The sequence below is a fragment of the Cyanistes caeruleus genome, chromosome 1 (assembly GCF_971803275.1).
Source record: "Cyanistes caeruleus chromosome 1, bCyaCae1.hap1.1, whole genome shotgun sequence".
Lineage (NCBI taxonomy): Eukaryota > Metazoa > Chordata > Aves > Passeriformes > Paridae > Cyanistes > Cyanistes caeruleus.
In genome coordinates, this window is record NC_141701.1 from 136,501,425 (window position 1) to 136,522,631 (window position 21,207).

General features: G+C 40.3%; 1 protein-coding gene across 15 annotated transcripts in view; it reads right to left on the reverse strand.

The window, feature by feature from the left end:
• ABI1 (abl interactor 1) overlaps positions 1 to 1,218 on the reverse strand; it is a 77,933-nt gene extending 76,715 nt beyond the window's left edge. For 11 of the 15 annotated variants that reach the window (XM_086861542.1, XM_086861515.1, XM_086861548.1 and 8 more), the window contains exon 1: positions 624 to 1,009. In XM_086861542.1, the coding sequence (XP_086717668.1) occupies positions 624 to 992 (369 nt within the window). In that variant the 5' untranslated portion in view covers positions 993 to 1,009. Of the gene's footprint in view, positions 1 to 623 lie in introns of all 15 variants that reach the window. The other 4 variants (XM_086861567.1, XM_086861580.1, XM_086861573.1 and 1 more) reach the window with 4 other exon arrangements.
• Between the last annotated feature and the right edge of the window lie 19,989 nt (positions 1,219 to 21,207).

The following is a 21,207-nucleotide window of genomic DNA, read 5'->3' on the forward strand; positions in this document are numbered from 1 at the left end:
GCGCGGATCCCCGGGCTCCGTGTGCGGGGCCCCTTCCGCTCCCCGCGCCGCTGCGGCGGCAGCCCCGGCGGAGCGCGGTGCGGGGCCGCCGGCACCCGCGCCCCACGTGCGGCGCATCCGCCCCGGCCACCGCCACCGACCGCCGCCCCGGGGCCCCTCCGCGGCCCCCGGAGAGAGCCCCGCCGCCGGGAAGCCCTGGGGAAACCCCGGATACCGGGTCGGAGCTGGCCGCACCGAGAGGCTCGGGGGCCCTCGCGCCTCACACACCCCCACCCCTGCCCTAGGAGGTCTCCGGGATGTGACTCATGATAAATACGGGGGGGGAAGGAAAAAAAAAAAGGAAAAAAAAAAAAAAAAGAAGACACACCCTCAGAGCCGGACTGACATAATAACCCCCTCCCTTCCCCTCTGGAGCGGGGGGGGGAAGGGAAGCCTGGCCGTTCAGCTGGGAAAGTTGAAAGAAAAGGCAAACCCAAGGGACCGGCTGCGGGGCGGGAGCCGCGGCGAGGGCAGCCAGGCGCCGCTGCCCCTCGGGCGGCTCCGGCCCCGCCGCCCGCACCGGAGAGCCCGGCCCCGCCGAGCGCCGCCGCCGGCCCCCGGTGCGCTGCCCCGCCGCCCCTCACCTGGATGTAGTTGTTTTCGCAGTAGTCGGCGACTCGAGTGAGGTTCTGGTAGCTCTCGAGTAGAGCCCGCTTGCCAGAAGGGATTTCCTCCTCTAGCAACATCTGCAACTCTGCCATTTTCCACCCCTCCGCATCGCTTCCTCTTGCATTAAAGAGACAGCGGCAGCGCCGGGCTCGCAACCCGCCTGGTATTGTGGGATTCCTCCTCGCCTCGCTTTCGTGAACGCTCGCTTTCCCCACCCATCCTTCCCCCTCCGAGGGGAGGGGAAAAAAAAGATTAAAAAAAAAAACAGACCAAGAAAAAAAAAAAGAAAATCCCGCCCCCGCTGTGCGAAGGCAGCCGGGAGTTGTAGGCAGGCCCGGCCGCATGCGCGGGGCGGCCGCCGCTCATGGGCACCGCCCGCGGGCCGGACTGACATGGCGGGGCCCGGGGTGCCCCGGCCTGGCTGGCTCCCGCGGCGGGAGGGCGGCAGCCGCGCTGCCGGACTGTCATTCTGGGAGCCCAGAGACGAAGGGACACAGCGATGTCCATCCCCACACCCCGCTCAGAAAAGCCCCGCAGTCATGCCCCACAGTGCTGCCCACAGTGCTGCCCGGAGACAGCGCCTCTCGGCAGGAGAGGCCAGAAGGGTCTGGGAGGGAAGCAGTGCTCTGGTTGTCTGCCAGGCTAGAAATTTGGAAGATCGCATATCTTAGGTTTCCAGTTAGGTTGGAAAAATTAGGTTGGAAAAGATCTCTGAGATCATCGAGTCCAATCTATGACTGAACACCATGTCAACTAGACCACAGCTCTAAATCCCATGTCCGGTGTTTCATTAAAACATCTCCAGGGACAGTGACTCCATTACCTCCCTGAGCAGACCATTCCAAAGATGACAAAACACTGGTAAGATGTCAGAGGGATCATGGTTTGGGGCAACTAGTGCCTTCCAGGGAGTTACCCCATGAGGGGGAGGGAGAAATACTGAATCTAAGCTGTGTAGATCTTCATCATGGCCTGCTCACTAATGATTAGTGATTGCCTGGGTTTAGGTTCAGAAGAAGAGCTTACATACTTGACTGAGATAAATAAAGTATTCCAGCCACTCATTTACCTCAGTTGTTAATCATCGTTCAAGGCTTCCTCTGGCTGTTTGCAAAGGTACGGAAGACAAAGGTCTGGTGATTACTTAGTACAATCTTTCTTGCATGTGTTTTTTGTAAGCAAATCCTGATTCTGCCATCATGCCAGAAGAGAAGCCAGTAACAGCAGTAACAGCAGGTGACTGCTCTGCTGTTGTGTGCTGTTGTCCATGCCTGCTTTTGCAATGAGTAACTGGACCAGAAGAAGCCATCTCCAAGGCTCTGCTGTTCATGCCATGCGCTGTGTGTCTGCAGTCACAAACACAAGCACAGTTAGTCCTTGAATTTTAGTAGTTATCCCAGAGAAATCCACACAGTGGTAAAAAGTCAGCATGTTTCAGAAAAAAAGCAATCTCAAGCACATTATAGTAAGAGGAGACTGCTTCATCTCTGCATAAACATGGGACATTTTACATGTTCTCTGTAGTCTGTATCCTGTTTGCAGTACTGCTGTGCTTTGGTGTACTTCCTACATGTTTGGTCTCTAACTCAAGGTGGAGAGGGAAAAAAAATAGATCTCCCTTCACCTCTGAGGTTAGCAAAGTGCAGCATCTCAGCCCAGAATTGTAGAGGCAAGGATGAAAGGTAGGGAGCCTGGAAAGGACCAGTGGGCCTGGGGAACTCTTTGTAGCTGCAGTTACAAAAACCACCCCCTGTCTGGGAGCAGCCAGAAAGGTACCAAGAAAATTATTTGAGAGCTCTTTGAGGAGCCAAAGGAGCTGATATGTTTGCAGCACTCGCTGTGGCTTAGAAATGCATCTACATTGCTATCTTCTGATGGTTAATTTACTTGGCAGCTTAGAAAAATTGTTTCCAAAGGAGTTTCAATAGCTCTCTTTAGGGCAGCATTTAATTTCCAATTAAACACTTTATTTTTGATTCCTTTTAATGTAAAATAATTCAATTGGTTTGTATTGAGATATTGGCAAGCTTTAAACATTTCCTGGGGCAAGTGTGACCAGAACCCCTCTTGGGCATTGTCTCCTCCTTGTTTCCTGTACTGATTTCTCCTTGTTTCCAGCTATACATTAAAAGACAAATACAAAAAAATTTGATTTTGCTATTCACTTTGGCTGCAAACTGCTTAACACCCATTGGCTTGGATGAGTCTGTAATTGCCTAGGGATCTCAGACTAGCTTCATGGAAGCTGTTAACACCCCCAAATGTAGCACAATTGTTGTTGGCTCTTCTTAAAATGTTACAGTTGCCCCTGTAGAAGAAATGACACATGTGTGGGGCTTTGTCCATCAGCTTTTTTCAGTACGAGAGAAATGAGTGGCGTGTGTTTTGCTAATGTATTGTGCTTCACTTCAGTGAGCAAGCTTGTCCTGCAAGCCCGTGGCAGGACAGCCACTGAGCAGGCAGTGGGGGCTCCCAGGAGATGCAGCCAGATCTCACAGTGGAGCAGTGGCTCCAGGAGGGCTTGCAGCCTCATGCCCTGCTGGACTCTCGACCTGAAAGGCCTTGCATAAACCCCACCCAGTGTACTTCAAAATGTTCTCACAACTCATGAAGACCTTGGAGGAGCACATCAAAGATCGCCACCTTGTGACAGCTGCGTTGAGGTTTTTCTGCACCTGCCGTGGCATGGCCAGGTGTTGTCCCCATGCCCACGAGGTAAACCTGGGGTAGATCTAACACCCAAACTGGCTCCTGATCTGCTCCTTCAGGATCTTTCAGCTGGGTGCCATACAACCATGGCAGTGCTGCTGTGAGGGCACCAACACACAATGTAAGATGTACTGGGAATTGTGGTGTAGATACGCTCAACTGGTTAGAACAGCAGGCCTTATTAGCTTCTGCCCCATGCTAGCTCTAAATAACTAAAATAGTTTTCTAAATAACTCTCTGCAGGGTCCCTCGAGTGTCTTTGCAGGGTGTTGCTCATATCTGAGGCTCTTGGAGGGTGCATTGACTCAGGTGCAATAGATCGAAGCTGGCTCCATGAATCTGCATGGTGTGTACACCAAGAGACTCTAAAGCACCTGAAAAAGTGCAAATGTAGCAGAACCAGTGCTGAGCCACAATCAATAAACCTTGGGCTTGAGCTGACATTTGCTGAAGATAGTAGTGTGCATCTAAACTGCGTTCACTGGGGTTTCTTTCCAGAAACTATTTTATTCTGTTGTTTTTTTTTAATTTTGGTTTAGTTTGTTGGGTTTGGGCTTTTTTGCTCTGTCACACTTTCTCATTGCACCAGACAATAAACTGCTGATTAGAAAAAAAATTATCTAACTTACACAAGATACTTTGAGTGTGTCAAAGAACTGGTAATTAAAATTTTCCTGGCATGGGCTGCTGGACTGGTGGAGGAAAACATGTAATTATGTCCATCAATCTCCACCTAAACAATCACCCAAATAAGATCCTACCCAGAGTAAAATATGCTTGTATATTTCTCAGTGTCTTATATATCTATAACTTTACCTCTGAGATTTTTCTCCTCTTCAGTGGGTCATGAACTCTAGGGGCAATCCTGACTTTCAGGACAATAGGGAAAATAGGCCATTTTTGGCTGGGAAAGAAAAATGTGACTGTATTCTAAGTGCTATTTAGAACAGCAGCAGAGTAGCAGTATCACAGCAACTTCTCCTGCACTGTAATTTGGGTAGCTCTGTAACTGTCTGTTCCCTTTCCTTGACCATAGATTGGCATGTGTCTTTGTTTTTCCCTTGGGAACGAACAGTACTTGCTTCAGTAGTGTTGATTGGAAAATAACCCTTTATTTTTTTGTTGGATCATTTCTCAGCTGGATTGATTCCTGATTCGGTTGTTTAGCTGCACAAACGCTTCTGACAGTGCAATGGAAAGGGAGATGAGGGATCTAAGGGGGCAGCTGGAAGCACAGAGGACACAGGGCCTGTTCAGATCAGCCACATCAGCTCTGCTGCCAAATGCCAAGTCTCATTTTCTTGTAAGAAAATTTTTGTTGATTGCAATAGTAGTTACACAAGTATGGCTGTACTAGGGCAAGCCTGTGTGACTACTTAATACTCTTAATGTTTTTTTTTCCTGGTACCAAAATTTGCTCTGCTAGTTTAATATCTGCCCAAGAAGATGCATATCTACATTGGGTTGCTTTCCTTTGCTTTAGCACAGAGCTTTATTTAAGAACCAGAATAATTACCCATATTGATATTTCACTTATCATCACAGGTTGTCTGAATATTGCAGAGATGAATGGGGCTGTACCTGCATTTTGGAGACAGTTTGTCATGCACTCTGCACTCTTGTGGTCACCTCCGCATGCCCTTTTTCCCAGTTAATATTTTTAAGGTTTTCATCACAGCTGTTAACAACTGGAGGTGCTGCCTCCTGGCTTGCCATGGAAGCAGGGGTGTTTGGGGCAGGACTGCACCCCTGAGCTGGTTGGGGACCCCAGCACAGCCCCCTGGCAGTTGCTAGGCAGCCGCGAGCTCTGTGCAGCAGAGCCAGCACAGCCAGCCATTGCTAGGCAGCCTGAGCTGCTGGGGAGCACAGAAGTAATAAGATTCAAAATTGCAGCTTCAAGAATGCACAAGATAAGAGTGGCAAAAAATAAATAGTTTTACTGTATTTTGACATGACCTTTCTCCTCTAATATATTTTCACTTGAAGGATTTGCCTTCTGTCTCAACCTAATTTTTCATAAAACTCTCTCCTCCTCATCCCTCCTGTGTACTTATCTTTGCTCCTCAGCAGTAAGCAGTACTCTGGTGTCAGCAATCCTCCTTTTCCATCACCTCCGTTACCCTTTTCTCCATCTGTCATCTCAGTTGTTCTCTCCCATGTTCCACTGTATCCCTTGTTTCTTTAGCCTCTTTAATTTTTTAATCTTTTTTAATCTTTTCATTCTTGCATCTTTCTCAGCTCAGCCTCTGGCCTTTAGGTTGTCTCCTGATTTTTCCTGTCCACTTTCACTGTACCAAGGAATTCCTCTCCTATTTTCCATTCCCAGCTACCAATCTAGATCCCTTCTCCTGCTGTCACTTCCAGCTGCCCATCACAAGGTAGGCTTATCTTCCTAATCCCTCAAAATACTACCGAGGCATCCACTGTCCTAAGAACATGGGGAAAATGGGGGATCTAGACCCTGGTGGTGCAGACAGATATGAGAACCTCAGGCAGCTCATTTCTTTCTCCTAGACCTACAGAGAGGATGGCTAATGTATGACAAATGACAACTTGCTTCTAACACCATTAACAAATAGTGCTAAACTGTTTTGCTATAAAAACATTTTGAGGAAGCATTGACTTTAGAGCAGCCACTTAAAGCAGGAGGTGGGCTTCTGGCAGTAATCCTTTCTATTAGCATTTTTTTTTTTTCATTCTTTTATTTTATGGCTTTGGAAAGGTAATTTAAATATGAAAAGAACCATCTTATTGCAAGGGGTAGGCATGGAGTCAAAGTCAGCTTTTTGAATAGACCCATGCAGGTTTGGCATACTCATTAGAGGGTGGGTAAGTTGGGATTTCCTGAGCTAATAGCTGTTTGTTGGAGGATGGCAATCCTTTAAAATGGAAAAATTTATTTGATATGTATATATGAAATAAAAATTTTCCTGGAAAAGGTTTTTCACCCTGCATAGAGTTTCTGGTCGAAAGCAGACCAGAACAAAACACCTTGCCCAGAAAAAAATAAATATTTGCATAATTAACAGTGAAAGGGAATATAACAGATCTAAAGACAATTCTCCTGTGACTCTTAATTTAAGCAGGCACTGAAAGGGTAGATGGCCCATATCAAGAGTGTCCTACTTGCTCAGCTCTTTGGAGTAAGTATCCCTAACAGGAAGAAAAACACTGCTTAAGGTCTTAGAAAACATTTTGAAGTCCAAAAACACCTTTAGTACCATTTCTGGTCTGTTTTGCACTGCTTTATAAAGGCTATGAGAATAGCACAAACAAAAATGTTCCTGGGGAAACACATATAGAGCCACCCCAAGTTTAATGAGAGTGACTGGCTCAGACATGGTTTGCAGAGCTGTAACTGCTTCCTTGAGAAGCAGAGTCTAAGATGGCTTTGCAAATTCCTGCAACACTGCAAATGATGCCTTGAGACCACTGCCTAGTGCTGACCACAACTCTGTTGGACTACATTTACCACACACAGAACAGAAGTGTCTCTGTTGTTTCTTGGAGCAGCTCCACTATCTGTGTTTTCCCTCTTCTCCATCAGTTCCCAGTCTTCTACGACCCCAGATAACGGAGAGTTGATTGTACTATACTATCACCTAGTTTATCCACACCTCAGAATTGATACTTCATGCTCCTGGCTATACCTAACTTATCCTATATATACCTAGACTGATTTATTTCCTATCTTCAGTACTTAGTTTCTGTGTTTGGTACAGTGGATGAATAAAAACCAGAAAATAGTAAACATCTGTGTTTCAGAGCCAACACTTGAGCTATCTCTGTGGATTTTTTTTTACCAATTAAAATTACTTATCTAAGTCCATTTTTATTCTTAAAAAAAAAGGAATGAAAAGCTTATCAAAATGTGCTTTGCATAATGCGGAACTTTAAAAGAATATATTATTGTGAAGATAATCTAATTGCACAATTGCAATTTTACATTGTATTTGAGGAAATCTGAGCATGGATAGGAATTACTTTTATGTTCTTTCTATTTAAAAGAATGGGGTTTTTTTCTAAGCGCCGCAGTTTTTTTTTTGATGCAGATTAAAAGCATTCGTATTCTGTACTGATTAATTGGTGTGCCTCTTTTGCATTTAAATATATACTTCATTGAATTGCAGTTTTCCATCACAAAGCAGAAAAGAAAAAATAATTAAATGATAACATCATGCTACTACAGAAGAAGTGCTATTTCCCCAATAAAAATAAATATTTGACAACAATTTTGCAGTGATAATATTACCAAGCACAGTATTTGGATGGCAAAATAAGGGACAACATAATAGGGTTTTTTTCAGCAAGTGAAAACACATTACAGTTCTTGGGTCTGTTCCAGCTCCCAGTGAAACAGTAAAGCTTCAACTGGAAGCAATGCTGAGTCTGTAGGGTTGAGCGGTGTTTGAAAAGGACCATCTCCAATAGCACTGAAGGCAAAAGGGATCAGACTGGATGCACAGCAACCTTCAGATGCAGTTGTATACTAGAAGATCACTTCCACACTAAGATAACATTGACATTCTCCTTGGTATTGTGCCAGTCAGAGCTCAAACACAGGCTGTGTAGAAATGAGGGTAAAAAGTCATTACACATAGACTGAGGCTATTCTCTGTTGGGAGCATTTAAAAATAAATCAGGCCGCTTAGTTCATTCCAACAAAATTTAAAGGATATTCAAAACAAATAGGAGGGGGTTCTCCTGTTACTTTTCATTACATAACAGAACAATCTCTTGTGCCTCTGAGACTGATTACATCTCAAACTTAGTTTAGATATTAATCAATCTCAGCAACCACTTCTTGTTTCCTGTAGCATAATGTGGTAAAAATTGTCCTTTAATTACCACTAATGAAAGTTACCTGCAGTGAAAGTGAATATATGCCACTGGAAAATGACTTGGTTCAGAGGGCAGCAAATGCAAATATGAACAATACTAATGATGCACAAGCACAATTAGAAGTGAATATGTAAATTACTGATGACAGCTTCCTGCTATGCTCAACTATTTGCTGTCACCATTAGCTATGAATGTTTTAATTTATTTGGTCGTCACTATAATAATTCCACAGTATCTTTCTGGCCAGTGTGTTTCCTAAGGTGGTGGGGACTTTTTAATCAGTGGCATTTAATAAATACATACCTATTCAGTATTAAAAGTATTTCTAACATTCTTTAAAATAATTCTGAATGTGAGATTGATAATTATGCATGCCTTCACTTCCCTTTAAATGTCTGACTCTTCATTCTGTATCTGACATGTTTGTACTTCTCAAAATTTCTTCAATATGTGAGGTAGATCCTGTCTACATTTTTATATCAATTAAAAGATGTCTCACAACTAGATATCTTTTCTTACAGGCTAAGAAAAAAATAAGACTCATGCTGTTCTGACTGAAAAAGAGATTAAGATGTTGTTTTACACTGAAGATGTATTATAGAGCCCTCACAATACTGTATGTGAAATTTGCAGGTTTTTTTCCCCTTGTAAAGCTTTGGTTTTAGTTGCTTATACCTCTCTCAGTCTTAATTTAGCACAAGTAGCACATATTTCTATTTCAGACTTTATTTTTCCTCTCCAAGGAATTTGTGAGACAGAAAGAAGAAATGCTTTCTGTAGCATCATTACAAATATTTCAGCCAAGAAGTTACTCCAGGAGCTCTCTATTTTGAATGAAAAAGATAGTTAGCAGAAGGTAGTTTCAGGGCCATACCTCCTGCTCTTCCTGAAAAACCTGACAACATTTGGTGAATTCCTGAAATTCTAGAACTAATGTATTTGCATACTCTCAATAGCATTTATAAGAGCTAGAATTTGTCACCTGAGGAACTGGGCGGTGCTGATAATGTTCCAGTGTGCACTGCAATGGTTAAGGGAATTTTTCTGCACTTTTTTTTTTTCCTTGCATACAGTATCACTGTGATGGATAATGGCATAGAGGGATTGTATCCTTGGCATCCCTAATCTAACAGTGTGATGAAGTCTGGGAGAAGAAATAGTGCAGGCACTTGCATGGGCCAGACAGAAGGGGCGTGTACAGGTGTAAAAGGGGAGGAAGAGGAAGAAAAGGTAAAGAGGAGCTATGATGAGATTGAAGATTGTTTAGATATGGTGTCTGATCATAGCAGAGAACAGGTGGGCTGAGGAAAGCACTAAAAAACTACAAACACTTCCTACGCTGGATCTAGACTTGGACTCAGGACTTTATTTTCTCTTGTTTTCTCACAATAGGCAAAAAATTCACAGGAATCTGTGGACTGCAGTCTATGATCATTGCCAATTACTCCTGCTGTGTAAAGGTCATTTGCTGTAGATCTGAAAAATCAAGTCTTGATGATGGTACTTATGTTGGCCACACACCAAACTCTTAGCAAATTTAAACAATGTATCGGCCAGCTAATTACCTAGGGAGTGCCATAATCTCTTCAGATTTTATGGACATCATACTTGACTGGGTATCATATAAGCTACTAAGGGGAACAGATCCTTTTTATCCTAAAAAAACTTGTTGAAACAGGCTCTCTTTTGAAAACTCCTTTAGTTTCCATTGAAAGAAAAAAAAAAAAAAAAGTTTTGGAAAAAAGTTGGGCTGAATATCTTTTCTCAAGTGGCTAATACATATAATTTAAAATTATTTTTATTGTGTGGCCAAAAGGTTCCTTATCTCATTTCAGAGAAGAGAATTCAGTATTCAAATGTTTTCTTGTTCTGCATTAGAAAAAGAGGAGCAAATCTGACATACAGTGCTTCATTCAAAGATTTGTCTTCATAACTGAAAAAGCCTAATTTCAGTAAACTCTTCAGGTATTATTTACAATAGCCTCCTGCTATAATAGTCCATTAGAACAATAAAAATGCTATAAAGTGATTTCCTATTACAGTTCTGTGATGGATATAAACTACATGAACCTGTAACCCAAGCCTGTAGCTGATGCTTCTCCATTGCTGTGGTTCAGCTGAAAGCTGGGAGGTTTTGGCTAAAGCAGCAGTGAGCCAGTCCCAGCCCTGCCACCTTCCAGCAGGGTCAGTGCTGGCCATCACACAGCAAGGTTAGGCTGGAGGCTGGCAGCTGCCAAGCCTTCCCTTGGTGCATGGCAGACAGCTGCATTTTCTGGATCAGAGGATCACTTGTTCTTCCACTTAAGCAATGTTAGAAAAACTTAGCAAAGGACTTTGTGAATATTGTGTATAATTAAGTGCATAACTCAGACACTAATAGGAGGTTATCCAGGACATATGTATATATGTAGAATATGGCAAAATTGTCCTCTGCACTTTATATCTGGCTTTTTATACCCTCTAATTTTACATGTACCTACTGAAAAAGGCCTGGAGCTTCCAGTCCATCAGCTGTCAGACTGTTCCACAGTCCACTATGGTACTGGACAACTTGTGCAATGCTAAGGGTGACACTGCCATATAACTTTTCACAGATTTGCATAGAAATGTACTTTTCAAAGATTTAGTGAAGCCACAGGGGAACATATTTATTTATAAGTGCCTAGGAATAAGGATCACAGCAACAATGTAGTAATTTATGTATAATCCATTGCTAGTGCTTATTCACAAAATAGACTGTATAAATTATGCTATCTAATGCATAACTATTTTTGTATAAAAGGTTTTAAGCAAATAAAAGGAAATATCCAAAGAAGATCAACAAAGCTGGTGAAAGGGCTGGAGAACAGGTCTTACAAGGAGCAGCTGAGGGAGCTGGGGTTGTTTAGCCTGGAGAAAAGGAGGCCCAGGGGAGACCTTGCAACTCTCTACAGTTACCTGGAAGGAGGTTGTAGCCAAGTGAGGGTTGGTCTCTTCTTCCAGGTAACAAGTGACAGGTTGAGAAAAAATGGCCTCAACTTGCACCAGAAGATGTTTAGATTGGATATTAGGAAAAAATATCTTCACTGAAAGGATGGTTAAGCATTGAAAAAGGCTGCCCAGGGAACTGGTGGAATCACTGTCCTTTGAAGTGTTGAAAAAACATGTGGATGGAGGACTTCAGTGGGGAACATGGTAGTCCTGGCTTAATGGTTGGATGTGATGATCTTAGAAGTCTTTTGCAACCTTGAAAATTCTAGAATTCTAAGTAATTTTTATTCATAAGCAGAGTAATAACAAAATTATTATATCAGTTATTATATCTATTATTAGATATTATATCAGTTTCAAATTCATGCCTTAATTTATGTTGGAAATCTCACAATAGCAGGCTGGATTTTGTGTGTTCCTCCCCCCCTCCCCTTGCCAAGCAGATTTCTTCTATCATTTGTCTTCTGAATTTGTGTAGGAAAACTTAAAAATAATGATAGGATATGTTTTGTCCTCAGCTGGCATGTATTTATATATTAAAGCAATATACCACATATATGATATATCTCATATTTCTTACACTTCTGTGTTGGTTAGAGATTTAGTCACAAGAGGGTTTATTTTCATATGGATCAGTAATCTGAAAGCTAAAATTGGGACACAGAAGCAATAAGTCTCTGATTTTAGCTGAAGGGTTGGTATGAATTTCTTCCTTCCCACTATTCCTGACATTTAGAAATCTGGTTTGATATTTGATTATATTACTCAATAATCAATCCAGAATAATTTAACACATCTCCTACCACTTAAAGTTATTTGGTTTTGCTCAACCATTTCTCAATATCGTGCTTATAGAAAGTAAAGGACAGAAATTTGAATACTATAAAACACACTGCCACATCTGTTATACAGGGAGGGCCATGTTACATGATCAAAGAATTAATCCTATCTACTTAATACAGATGCTTAAGACACACCTGACTTTTGTGCAGGGGTGAATGGATAAATGTGTCTACCTCATATATATCCTGCTCCAGCAGGATAGAAATACCTGTTTCTTTATTGCCAAAGTGCTTCAGCTCAGCTGTGGGAGCCTGGTTCTTCAGGGCAGTGTAACTAACCCCAGGCACAATCCCAACTGTGCTGTGACCATGGAGGTTTGCTCAGACATCTGCATCCATGCAAGAGGCTTGCACTAGAATAGTTTTGTGGCCAAGATTTGGCCATCCTCACACTGCCCCACTAGGATAAATCTGTAACAGGCCCTCTAATGTAAACTGTTTGACTGAACCTGCTTTACTCTGTCTGGAAGAGGGAGAGGAGCATTAAGGAGAGCAGTTGCAGAGGCAGATCAGAGGGGCAGCAATCAGCAGTCATAGATATGCAGGAGGTGGTCACCTCAGCCTCTCGGAAGTAACTAGCAAGGAATTTGTGGAAAGAGGTTTTAAAAATTATTTACTTTATTAAAATGTAATTTGCCTCTGTCAGTTAAAATGGGGTAAAGATTGAAAATTAGTAATTTGTTCTATTTTGTCTTTCATTCCCAGCCTTGGATTGGAGAGGGAATTCAGTTGCGCTGCAGGGTGAGTTGACACCCTTGTTCTGGCACCATACTGCTCTGTTGAATAGTGCCTGATCTGTGAGCTAATCTGATAAATGAAGACATTTTGTGCACACATGGTGTGCATTTTAAAGAGCTTCAGTGTGTTAACAAACTGCTCAAATATGGTGGGCCTCACAAAAGTGCACAGAAAGCACATAATTTGAGCCACATGAGAAAGAGATGCAGACCTGAAAAAGGAAAGAAGATTCATTTGGAATGACTGAACAGCTGCCACAGAGCTGCTTTCTAGGACAGGCATGAGCTTTCACTTGCTTTTACTACAACTATTTAAATGTGCTTTCTCAAATCATTCCAAATCACTTTTCAATACCTCTTTTTAATAATGTGAAATATCAAGATCCATTGATTTGGGGGCTTAGCTTGTTTCATTGCACCTTCAAATTTCCCATTTCAAGACAATGTAAGACAGCTCAATATTTTTAACATTTGTGGTCAAAAATGTAATAATTTTATAATTTTTGCACATATTTATTCTGTTATCATTGATTCCCTATACCAGTTAGGCCACACATTCTTTAATGAAATACATTACAATGATGCTTTGGTGATGCAGATGACAGCATCCAGCAACCGTGAATCTTTCACAATGATTTAGAAAATATCCATCTGTGAGTCCTACTGTGAGTGCAAATCTGAGTCAAGAAATAAGGAGAATGGCAGGTGGCAGGAGAATAAGCCACAAGGCCAGAATTCCTGACAGCCAAGTGCTTATATTGTACATAATATGTACATAGGATTTAATTTTATTATTACAAGATCAGTGGGATGCTCAGGATGTTGAGCTTGAACACATTCATATGTCAATATAACTGCTGTTTTATCTTCAAAAGCCATTTGAGCTGTGGTTACAGTGGTTTGGTCTCTGATTCGTGAATGTCTTTTGTTCCTTCCTCTGTCCTGCACACAATTTTGGATTTATTTATGCAGAATAAAGGGGAAGCTGTGGTGGGAGTAGGGTCAGAAGGTTTGTGCTGCCATGTGAGCTACAGCACAACCAACCTAATCCATGAGAGGAGCTTGCCTGCAGTACTGCATCATCTGAGGTCTTGATTACAGGAAAGACATGGACCTATCAGAGCAGGTCTGGAGGAGGCCATGAAGATGATCAGAGAGAGGGAATGACTCTCCTATGGGGAAAGGCTGAGAGAGTTGGGGTTGTTCAGCCTGGAGAAGAGAAGGCTCCGGAGAGACCTTGTTGTGGCCTTTCAGTACATAAAGGGGACAAACATTTTATCAGGGCCTGTTGCAATAGGACAAAGGGTAGTTTTTAAACGAAGAGGCAGTAGATTTGGACTAGATACAAGGAAGACATTTTTTACAATGGCAGTGGTGAAACATGGGAACAGGTTGCCCAGAGAACTTGTAGCTGCTCCAACCCTGAAAACATTGAAGATGAAATTGGATGGGGCTCTTAGCAACCTTATCTATTTGCAGATGTGCCAGCCCATTGCAGTGGGTTTGGACAAGATGACATTTAAAGGTTTCTTACAACCCAAACTATTCAATGATTCTATGATTTTACCAATAGCTCATAATGTACTATTGAATTCATCAATTTCATGTAGAACATCATTACTTTATGCTCTATCATGTAGAAGTATACATATATATTGTTGGTCTTTGCACTGTTCCCTCTATTGCAAACCATAAACACATTCTCTAAATATTTAACTATTTTAAAACCTTTTGAAAAAGAAAGTGAGTAAATAGTGTCTGCAGTACATTTATCACGACATGGACTCTGGAACAGAGCACACTACTAATCAAAAGCTTTAACCACAGTGTTTAAAACCCATATTTTTTTAATTTTCATTGAAAGGAAAAACAAGGGTGGTCTAGTTATCTGTATCTTCTAAAATTAGATCTTCTTAAATAAGCACATACAGTTTAATCACATCTTCCTGACACATCCAAGAATTTTAAATGAGCCAGCAAAGGATGTTGTGGACTTTGGATTCATTCTCAGTTTTCAAACATTGGAGAAGTTCCAGAGCACTGAAAGAAAGCAAAGGTTGAGCCAATATTGAAAAGATATGTATAGGTATTATAGTCCTATCAAATTAATATTGATCCCAAGTATATGGCAGAACACATAGGAGATTCCACTAAGAAAAAATTAAAGAAGACAAATTTAATTAATGCAAATCAATAGGAATGTATGGAGAAGTATACATATTTTCAGGATAACTCAATATCTTTTTGTGTGAGAACACAAACTGAATAGATAAATGTGTTAATAATAGAATAGATAGAATAGATAATGTGTTAATGTGTTTTAGAAATGTATTTATATTCTGTAAAATATCTAATTTAATAAAACTTTCAGAAACTACAATTAAAAATAAAAAATAAATAATAATTTTAATAGAAAATCATCATGGTAGATATTAAATAAAAAAAAGGCTGATAGACTTCAAAAGCGGTCATAAAGGGTCTATTGATCTTGACTCCTTGTTGGTTAACTTATTTTGATTAGCCTCCAAGGAAACAATAAAATCACTGCTGATAAAATTCCCACAGAGGACAGTGATAAAGACAGAGACAAATAATTAAAAGAACAGACTGACATGATAGAACAATCTGATAAGCTAGTTTCACAAACAATAAAACTGATCGCAGCCCAATCTTGTTCCCACCACACCGAACAAAAGCTTTAAGAGTACACACTTATAACGGGGCTCCTTGACTACAAGTAGGGTGAGAAGATCCTGTGCTTTGTGGCCTTCACCCACCTTCATATCCAAAAAGGCCAATGAATTCTTGACATAAGAGTGAGAATATTGAGTTTGGAGAAGGCAATACTCCAGACTTCTATTGCCTCTGACATTAATACAAGTACCTGGTAGTGGTGACAATGATTCACAAAAGATATTAAAATATTGGATAGACATAGCAGTGAAAGAATGAATTCACTGGAGTGAAAACATTGTTGAATTCAATTCTAAATAAAAGAAATCCAGGAGGTGCTTGATTTCTATTTATATTTATATTTTCTATTCTATTCTATTTATTTCTGTTGGAGAATCCTTCAGGAGGATAATAGGGAGCTTAGTAATCTAGTAGACGTGGCTGCATCAGGACTAAAAACTGATGTTTTAAATATTTTGCATGACATTTTAATATTATGCAGGGCATATTTTACTGTTCTGTTTCTTTTGCATGGCAAAATGTAGTATTAACACTTGATTTCAGGGTGTGTGACACTGAAGACTTGGGCTCTTAATGGGTACATCTTTGGTTGGAGACTTGTAATGCCTCCCAAAACTGCCCTCTGCCCTCTGTTTGATAGCTCAGTGTGACAGATTTCAATGTCATTGCCACAGTGACATGACCGCCCAGGTCCTCTCTTGCTTTTCGGCTGCATTTGTGTCTTTATCTGCAGCAGATCTTTAAACACCTTGCTAGGTGCATTCAAAGATTTCGTGGATTAAAAGATCATTTTCATTTTGTACAGCTAAATTGTCTCTATCTCTTGGGTTATTTTTAAATAGTAATTTTTTCAATTTTAAATAGTAATTTAGTAATTACAACAGTAATTTACTTAGAAATCTACTCAGCAAGTTCTTTGACTTTTTCTAGTTTTTGGGAAACAAAAACTGATGGCTGTCTTTCCTCATTAACCTATCATTTACAGACACTTTGATGTTAAGTTTCTCATGCTGAACATATGTTATAGTGATCTGAATACTTTAGTGCAAATAAAAGTGAAAAACCACTTAAGATATTTGATTTCCTCACTTTCCATACTCAGTCTAATTTTCTGTTTTAAATGGCAAAACCCATGAGGTTCTGATCTTGAGATGTTGTACATTCACCCATCTACCCTATCTAAGTGAATTGGACAGGCCTTATCACCCCAAAAACGTGAAGCAAAGACAATGCCTTCATTTCAGTTGAGCAGAAATGGTCTAACAGTATAAAATGAAATAGCTCCTGAATGTCAAACTTCTTTCTCAATAAAGCTTCCCAGATAAATTTTATTAGAAATGTCTTACTGCAAACGTGATCTGAATATGAGAGTGGTTCACAATCAAAATCCGTGGTTCAAAACTGGAAAGTGTCTTGCTGGCACTGATTTCTACAGAAATCTGATCTTTACTATGAGTGGTACAGCAAAAGAGCCATGTGCTTATGGAGATTGCAATGAAGTGGGTGTCCTGTGCTGAGACACCCAACTAAACTCAGTCTTAAATCCTTCTGAGAGCCTTGGAGGACTCACTCCAGTAATTCACCAATCTATTGAATTTTTATTGTTGAATAGGTTGTTGAAACCCATTGACCAAAACCACAGTGATATATTTTCTTCCTGGTTAAATATCCACAATGATAAACACAGGCCTGAAAATACTTACGATGTTTGCCAGTTATATTCCAGGCTCTGCACACTAGTAAATGTGTTTCATGAAAAATGTCATTAAATTCATCAAATTTTCACAAAATCTACAAAGAATGCTACAAAGAATAATAAAATTATTTTGCTAGAATTTTAAAAGAACATGCATAAAGTTCTGAAAAGAAAATATCACAAGAGCTGTCTGGCTATAAATATGCCATTGCATAAGCGCATTAATATGATACAGTCACAGTATTTTGTTTGCTATTCCCAAGAGGCAAATTACACAGCGATAGGCTGCTAAAACTTTAGCAGCAGTAGCTGAGAAGACAAGAAGCACAAATGTCAAAACAGGAAAAATATACCAGACACAGTTTGATTTTTCAGAGTCAAATTCTTACTCATTTGCATTATGAAAATGTGTAACACCATAAATATTCCCAAATCAATCAAGTCATTCCAAATTTATATTACTGTAAATGACAGCACAATTCGACCTCCAGAAATTGTGTATTTTACTGAAGGAAAAGGATTAAGTATTTATTATGAGCTGTCTTCTGATGTTTATAATAAGACACAGTTTGTCATTGCTGCAAGATGAAACTACATACTTTTCAAAGCTCAGTTTATGGCTCTGTAAGGGAACAGGATTTTTGGAATGTTCTTTCTAGAATATGCAAAATCTGAACAATTCTCTTATAACTATCTGCTGGCTCTACAAGAATAATACCTTGAGGCAATAAGGAAAACTGAGCTTTATTAAAAATTTCATCAAAAGATGAGTAGTAGTCTTGGAAAAAAAAAAAAGAGGGGCTTAAGACACAATATGGCACTGCATTATGCTTTGGAACCTACAAAGATATAAACTTTTGTAAGGGGTTTTGACTTCATAAGTGCTGAATGCTTCAATGCAAAATCAAATGCTGCTGAATGTCTTTGGAAGTATGATCATATTTTGTTCTTCAAAGAGCATTTTATGAAACAGATCTAAGCTTATACTCCTGTTACTCCATCTACTTTTTTGAAATATGTGTGAAGTCGGGGAACATGGAGGAAAACAAAAACGCTGGTTGAAATACTGATCCCTGAAAGACCTGAGATACCTGAATTGAATTGTTCAAAAGAGATTTGAAATGGGATCTGTTACCTTCAATGTCTTTGACAAGGAGGAGGCTAATCCTTAGGCAAAGAAGCTGCCGTTAATAATGGTTAAAAATAATTCCATTACTTAATCCCCAACTGTGAAATGAATGGGTATTTCTAGTCGAGTTATTAAGGGGTGTAACTGAACCTCACAAGGAAACTTCTATCCCCAAAAGCATTCTTGTTTGTGTCAAACTAGTCCTTTGCCCAAAGGGCTTTTCCTGAGGAACAGGGATTGGCCTACATAAGTGAACAAATTTCAGCTGCTGTTTTTGCCATATTCATGGTAAGCAAATAGTTCTCTTTCTCCAGAGCTGTTGGTTTTGACAAAAATGTCCTTCATGATTTCATTAAAAAATCCTCTATGTAAATGTTATTTGAAACATTAACCTTTCTACTGTAAACAGTGTAGAAAGTTGCTCCTTATAAAAAACTCTTCCCTTCTTAGACATCTTTCCATTCTTCATCAGAATGTAGATTTGACTGAGAAATTGTAATGCTAATTTAGTTCTTCATAATTATGACTATTAGGTTTTAAATAATTCATGTTTCCTCCCCACTGGATTACATACTTCAAAAAGTAAGCCTTGCTAAAATTACATGCTCTTGGATCTGGTAGCTTACAGAACTTGCTCATAATGCATATGAGACTATAGTCCACTTTCTTGAGAACAATTTTTAAAGTATTCTATAAAATACACTGCTGTGATTCAGATCCTTGAGGGAGCAAGAGGCATAATTGGTTCCCGTTTCAGCTTTTCACTTGCATAATTTAACTGACTCCTTTGTCCCCCAAGTAAAATGAAGGTGCTCTTCTAGCTGAGCTGGGGTATAGCTCAGCACTGGAAGCAACTGCTAGGAAACTAATGCAGTAGGATACAAATGAAAATGTTACAAAGGGACAATGGCAGCTCACAATCAGCACAAATGGAGGATTGTAAGGTAAGTCCACACATCAGACTTTGACAGACTTTGATAGTGTGTGGCATAGCAGCACTGAACTCTATAACCATGCTAAATGCACCTATGAAGGCTAAGTCCAAGGATACAGTCAAAATTATGCTTGTCTGCCTTTTCTCCAGACATCCCCTAAATGTATTCTTTCAGCAGTTACAGCAGCATGCTCCCATACAAGATTTGTGTCTCATGTGTCCATACATGTGTCTCAATGCTGCCAGGAATGCCTCACATTAGGGATTCACAGGCTCTCCATAAATGGTTCGTGAAACACCAAGTGAAGAGGAGCGTGGAGACTGCAAATCACTCAGACATGTCAAGTGTCACACATTGCACTCACTGCCAAATCACGCTGGTAGCAGAGCACCATGGCCTCTCTTCTCTTGCATCCCAACTGATGAGCATCATTGGTCCCCCAAAGTTTGGCTTGTCATACATTGGATCATTAAAAAAAAAATAAGAGCAAGTCATACTTATGATTACTTTGGAAACTGCTCTTGTGGAACAACAGAAACACAGCCCAGTTTAACACATACATCTTAATTAGATTTTACAAGCATTTAATATAATTTTGTTCCCTAAAGAGCAGAGTCTATGTCCTCCTTAAGGTAAAGCTGCAGATCCATTCCTGGCTATCTGTGAGACATGAGCGGGTCTCCTTTATTACCTGTACTCCACATTTAATTATTGTTAACTCTTCATGGAAGATTGAAGAGCTCTGTGAGCACTGAGAATGCAAAAATATACATAAGGACATCTGTTAACAATGCTAATTAATATTAAATATGATCATTAAAATTAACTAGTCATTTGTGATATGTTCTCACAAAATGAAAGTCCTCAAAATTTGGCTCTCCTTTACTATTTCATGTTTGTGTCAGAGCATGAGGATACTGATTATTTTGGCTTATTTCAATTACCTCATTCTGGATCTGCAGATCTTACACCCTCACACATCTTCAGTTCAAAGTGTGCTTGTGTTTCTGCACACAAATAGGTTGTCTTTTGCATCTCTTCTAAAGCCTACTTCCAGTGAAAGTCTGGGAACATTCATTATGAAAATGCAGACTGCATTTCTCTTAATTCAATTAAAGGTAACATCATTATAGATTGTCTCGGATAAACAGAATTTACACATCAGCTGGCTTCACAAAAGGCTCCTAATTTTTGTATTACTTTTGAAATTAATTCCTTGCATGCTCAAAGAATACAGAGACCCGTTTATCTTCAAAAAGCACGTCCCTTTGATCTGAGCTTCTGTCATTCCTACCTTCATGGTTAAAAAAAAGATGATAGATCTTAGTATGAAGCTCACAAGTACTTTAGAAATCTAGTACTCAAAATAAAAAATGCAGAGATATTATTCTGTAACATTCAGGAGTGGAGGAATGCTCCTAATACGGGTTCAGTATTTGCCCAGGGTGGCGAATCCTGTCTGAACACCTCTGGAAGTGTCAGTTTCTCTCCAGCAAAGCTCTCCCTAGGCCAGTTGGCTACTGACCTTGTGAAATGTACTAGCTCAGCAGAGCTGGGGCTGATCTGCTCTAATTTCCTCTCTCTGGAGCTCTTCTTTCCCACCAGAGGGCATACACTGTGAGCACACAACTGCCTTCAGAGGAATTTAAAATATATATTGTGTACTAGATAAATGAACTGACTTGAATGGCAAGTTTTTGTACTCAATTCCATTCAATGGGGCTGTTAATTCATCCTGTTGCTCACTGGATAAATTATTCCATTTGCTACAAAAGCAGTTGGTTTAGCATACTTTTGTTTGACTTTGCAGAGTGCTGGATGTGTAGCGCTTTTGAATAGGGCCATTCATTTATTTAGCTACTGAGCTAACTGGTAGTACTGTGCTGGTATTCACCCACATCTCTGGATACCATGGAAATAGTTGCTGCCTGGGTTCTAGGCATGCCTAAAATTTTAATGTAAATAGGAGTCATTATAACTATTTTTAAAAATGTGTCCACAGTGG